The 6,016-nt window shown below is 46.1% G+C and overlaps 1 protein-coding gene across 1 annotated transcript; it reads right to left on the bottom strand.

Annotated features, from left to right (window-relative positions):
- Positions 1-3,120: 3,120 nt before the first annotated feature.
- LOC124030757 (semaphorin-5A-like) lies at positions 3,121-5,703 on the bottom strand (the record flags this gene model as incomplete). Its single annotated transcript, XM_046341961.1, has 4 exons — positions 5,537-5,703; positions 5,101-5,256; positions 4,117-4,161; positions 3,121-3,147 (listed from the first exon to the last, which is right to left on the bottom strand). Coding segments are annotated over exons 1-4 (364 nt in total), but the record flags the coding sequence as incomplete, so codon positions are not given.
- Between the last annotated feature and the right edge of the window lie 313 nt (positions 5,704-6,016).

Here is a 6,016-nt window from a genome sequence, read left to right as displayed (position 1 = left end):
TTACAGTACTATAGACCAGCCCAGAGGTTTACAGTACTATAGACCAGCCCAGTGGTTTACAGTACTATAGACCAGCTCATGGGTTTACAGTACTATAGACCAGCCCACAGGTTTACAATACTATAGACCAGTCTAGTGGTTTACAATACTATAGACCAGCCCACAGGTTTACAGTACTATATACCAGCCCAGGGGTTTACAGTACTATAGACCAGCCCAGAGGTTTACAGTACCATAGACCAGCCCAGGGGTTTACCATACTATAGACCAGCCCAGGGGTTTACAGTACTATAGACCAGCCCACAGGTTTACAGTACTATAGACCAGCCCAGGAGTTTACAGTACTATAGACCAGCCCAGGGGTTTACAGTACTATAGACCAGTCCAGTGGTTTACAGTACTATAGACCAGCCCAGGGGTTTACAATACTATAGACCAGCCCAGTGGTTTACAGTACTATAGACCAGCCCAGTGGTTTACAGTACTATAGACCAGCCCAGGGGGTTGCAGTACTATAGACCAGCCCAGTGGTTTACAGTACTATAGACCAGCCCAGTGGTTTACAGTACTATAGACCAGCCCAGTGGTTTACAGTACTATAGACCAGCCCAGGGGGTTGCAATACTATAGACCAGCCCAGTGGTTTACAGTACTATAGACCAGCCCAGGGTTTTACAGTACTATAGACCAGCTCAGGGGTTTACAGTACTATAGACCAGCCCAGTGGTTTACAGTACTATAGACCAGTCCAGTGGTTTACAGTACTATAGACCAGCCCAGGGGTTTACAGTACTATAGACCAGCCCAGTGGTTTACAGTACTATAGACCAGCCCAGGGGTTTACAGTACTATAGACCAGCCCAGTGGTTTACAGTACTATAGACCAGCCCAGTGGTTTACAGTACTATAGACCAGCCCAGGGGTTTACAGTACTATAGTCCAGCCCAGTGGTTTACTGTACTATAGACCAGCCCAGGGGTTTACAGTACTATAGACCAGCCCAGTGGTTTACAGTACTATAGACCAGCCCAGTGGTTTACAGTACTATAGTCCAGCCCAGTGGTTTACTGTACTATAGACCAGCCCAGTGGTTTACAGTACTATAGACCAGCCCAGTGGTTTACAGTACTATAGTCCAGCCCAGTGGTTTACTGTACTATAGACCAGCCCAGTGGTTTACAGTACTATAGACCAGCCCAGGGGTTTACAGTACTATAGACCAGCCCAGGGGGTTGCAGTACTATAGACCAGCCCAGGGGGTTACAGTACTATAGACCAGCCCAGGGGGTTGCAGTACTATAGACCAGCCCAGTGGTTTACAGTACTATAGACCAGCTCAGGGGGTTGCAGTACTATAGACCAGCCCAGTGTTTTACAGTACTATAGACCAGCCCAGTGGTTTACAGTACTGTAGACCAGCCCAGGGGTTTACAGTACTATAGACCAGCTCAGGGGGTTGCAGTACTATAGACCAGCCCAGGGGTTTACAGTACTATAGACCAGCTCAGGGGGTTGCAGTACTATAGAACAGCCCAGTGGTTTACAGTACTATAGACCAGCTCAGGGGGTTGCAGTACTATAGACCAGCTCAGGGGGTTGCAGTACTATAGACCAGCCCAGGGGTTTACAGTACTATAGACCAGCTCAGGGGGTTGCAGTACTATAGACCAGTCCAGTGGTTTACAGTACTATAGACCAGCCCAGGGGTTTACAGTACTATAGACCAGCCCAGTGGTTTACAGTACTAGACCAGCCCAGTGGTTTTACAGTACTATAGACCAGCTCGGGGTTGCAGTACTATAGACCAGCCCAGGGTTTGCAGTACTATAGACCAGCTCAGGGGGTTGCAGTACTATAGACCAGCCCAGGGGTTTGCAGTACTATAGACCAGCCCAGGGGGTTGCAGTACTAGACCAGCCCAGGGGTTTACAGTACTATAGACCAGCTCAGGGGTTGCAGTACTATAGACCAGCCCAGTGGTTTACAGTACTATAGACCAGCCCAGGAAGTTTACAGTACTATAGACCAGCCCCAGGGGGTTGCAGTACTATAGACCAGCCCAGTGGTTTACAGTACTAGACCAGCAGGGGTTGCAGTACTATAGACCAGCCCACAGGTTTACAGTACTATAGACCAGCCCAGGGGTTGCAGTACTATAGACCAGCCCAGGGGTTGCAGTACTATAGACCAGCTCGGGGGGTTGCAGTACTATAGACCAGCCCAGGGGGTTGCAGTACTATAGACCAGCCCAGGGGGTTGCAGTACTATAGACCAGCCCAGTGGTTTACAGTACTATAGACCAGCCCAGGGGGTTGCAGTACTATAGACCAGCCCAGGGGTTTACAGTACTATAGACCAGCCCAGTGGTTTACAGTATAGACCAGTGGTTTACAGTACTATATAGACCAGCCCAGGGGGTTGCAGTACTATAGACCAGCCCAGTGGTTTACAGTACTATAGACCAGCCCAGGGGGTTGCAGTACTATAGACCAGCTCAGGGGGTTGCAGTACTATAGACCAGCTCAGGGGTTTACAGTACTATAGACCAGCCCAGGGGGTTACAGTACTATAGACCAAATCACATTTCATCTGTAACATGCACCAAATACAACAGGTGAGCTGACAAGGTAAAATGTCTTTCTGTCTTTCTGCCCCTAAACAAGGCAGTTAACCCACTGTTCCTAGACCAGTTAACCCACTGTTCCTAGACCAGTTAACCCACTGTTCCTAGACCAGTTAACCCACTGTTCCTAGACCAGTTAACCCACTGTTCCTAGACCAGTTAACCCACTGTTCCTGGGCCATCATTGTAAAATAAGAATTTGTTCTGAAACTGAATTGCCTAGTTAAATAAAGGTTAAATAAATTAATAAAAAAAATATATATAGGTGAGCTTGGAAGATCTTAGACTTACACAGTGTGTTAGTATACAAACCTTAATGGCCTCCAAGGATCATATTTGTCCAGTTTGTTGATGTGGTTAGTGATGGAGGTGTTGAGTGGTGATGCTGAGATGGGGTGGATGACTGTAACATCGTGAGACTGCTGCTGATAGCGCTGGCAGTAGGTGTACACCAGTAAGGTGACCAAACAACCCAGGATAGAACTACTCAGGCCTACAGCTTATCATATGGAACACGTTGAAATCTGGAGAAGGGAAGTTGAGAGAATACATTATCACACTACATTAGCAAATTACATTATCACACTACCACACCCATGATCACACTACCACACCACATTATCACACTACATTATCACGCTACCACTGCATTATCACACCACATTATCACACTATACATTAATACGCTATCACACTGCATTATCACACTACATTATCACACCGCCACACTGCATTATCACACTACATTATCACACTACATTATCACACTACCACACACCATGATCACACTATCACACCACATTATCACACTACCACACCACATTATCACACTACCACACCACATTATCACACTACCACACACCATGATCACACTATCACACCACATTATCACACTACCACACCACACACTGCACTACCACACCACATTATCACACTAACACACCACACATTGCCACTACCACACACCATGATCACACTATCACACCACATTATCACGCTACCACACACCATGATCACACTATCACACCACTACCACTACCACACATGATCACACTATCACACCACATTATCACACTACCACACACCATGATCACACTATCACACCACATTATCACACTACCACACACCATGATCACACTATCACACACCATGATCACACTACCACACCACATTATCACACTACCACACACCATGATCACACTATCACACCACATTATCACGCTACCACTGCATTATCACACTGTCACACTTCATTATTAAGCACCATCACGTTTACATTATCAAATTGCATTATCGCATTACATTAATAACATCATGTTGCAGTCACGCTGCAATCATCACCACCATGCGTTGGCACATTGCATTAATGCAATGCCACCGTTGTCACGTTGTGCACCAAATCACACCATTATCTCACTGTCCCACTACATTATCCCACTTTAACACTACATTATCACATTATCCCACTACATTGAACACATACGCACTCGTACCTCCGCATCTTCTCTCCTCCTGACTGGAACGAGCGATGGAGACTTCTTTAAATAAAGAAAATAAAAAGAGATAATGAACAGAAGCACAGACTTGTTACCCTGAACAACGGGATAGATACGAGGGACGTGTGTGAGCATTATATTGAGACTGAACCAGAGGATGATGAAACCCATCACTAGGCACCTGAAGAGGCTTATGATAAGTAGCAAATGATAAGTAGCACATGATAACTAGTGAATGATAAGTAAGTGTATCAGGCCTCATTAATAGAAATTAAGTACACAACTCTTCTAATGACCCTTGATGGAGTGGCATGGTCATTCCCATTCCTATTCCCATTCCTATTCCTATTCCTTTTCCTATTCCCATTCCCATTCCATTCCATTCCCATTCCCATTCCCATTCCATTCCATTCCTATTCCCATTCCCATTCCTATTCCCATTCCCATTCCCATTCCTATTCCCATTCCCATTCCTATTCCCATTCCCATTCCCATTAAAACAGATTAGGAGCTAGACACACACTGGTGTTTCAGACAAATAAATCGATTCACACTTATCCCCTAATTAGGTAACTGTCATAACACTGCAGCATACTTATAAACTAAGGTCGGCTACTGTCATGGAGTACGTTACAAAGGGAAGGATGAGACCGTTTTGAAGAAGTTCAAATGTTTTATTATCTATGGGTTGCTAAGTGTTAGATAGTCCAAAGTGTCTATTCACACTATGTGGAAGACGTCAACGTGTGTGTGTGTGTGTGTGTGTGTGTGTGTGTGTGTGTGTGTGTGTGTGTGTGTGTGTGTGTGTGTGTGTGTGTGTGTGTGTGTGTGTGTGTGTGTGTGTGCACGTGTGTGTGCGTGTGTGCGTGTGTGTGTGTGTGTGTGATGTATGTATGTGTGTGTGCACGTGTGTGTGTGTGTGTATGTATGTGTGTGTGCACGTGTGTGTGTGTGCATGTGTGCGTGTGTGTGTTCTATTACCCGGTATAACGTTGGAGTCAGGTGGGCAGGCCCTGGTCTCAGTGTGACTTCCTGAACATTGGTTTCCAGTAGGGAACAGGACATTACAGTGTCGAACCCGCAGCTGGGAGCCAGAACTGTCACACTGGCACCATAGGGACCAGTTAGACCAACTCTCTGGAGACAGAAAACAACCAAACTATTATAACTGGACTGCTGTGTACACATGTTTACATTCAACTGTGTAACAACTGCCAAGAGACAAATCATTATGAACAATGAATGGCAGTAAAGTGTGTTTCTAGCAAACAAACAACTAGTAGACAGACAGGAACTAAAGCAGGTTGCATGTGATGTGTTTGTGTGTGTGTGTGTGTGTGTGTGTGTGTGTGTGTGTGTGTGTGTGTGTGTGTGTGTGTGTGACTACGTGTGTATGTGTGTGAGTATGTGTGTGTACCTGGACACGATTGTATGTTACAGAGAGCCTCTTCAGTGTGTAGTCCCAGACAGATATCTCCTCCGTATGCTGGTGGGGGGTTGTTGCAGGTGCGTGACCTCGTATAGTGTCCCCCTCCACACGTCACTGAACACATAGACCAGCCAGACCAGCACGACCAGCTACCATCCACTACACAGCAGGAGAGAGAGGGAGACAGGTGTTGTGGAGAACAAGAGGTTGGTGTAGGCATGTGTGTATATCTACGTGAGTATGTGTACCCATGTCTGTATGTGTCTACGTGAGTATGTGTTCCCATGTCTGTATGTGTTCCCATGTCTGTATGTGTTCCCATGTCTGTATGTGTTCCTGTCAGTGAAGTGTATTCAAGGTTGCCAAGGGAAACCAGGCTTCCCCAAAAATTGTATGGTCCTCTGTAGCTCAGTTGGTAGAGCATGGCGCTTGTAACGCCAAGGTAGTGGGTTCAATCCCTGGACCACC

This window comes from Oncorhynchus gorbuscha, unplaced genomic scaffold, assembly GCF_021184085.1.
Source record: "Oncorhynchus gorbuscha isolate QuinsamMale2020 ecotype Even-year unplaced genomic scaffold, OgorEven_v1.0 Un_scaffold_15104, whole genome shotgun sequence".
In the NCBI taxonomy this organism is placed as follows: domain Eukaryota; kingdom Metazoa; phylum Chordata; class Actinopteri; order Salmoniformes; family Salmonidae; genus Oncorhynchus; species Oncorhynchus gorbuscha.
The sequence above is the reverse complement of the archived record's forward strand: the minus strand, read 5'-3'. Positions and strand labels throughout refer to the sequence as shown.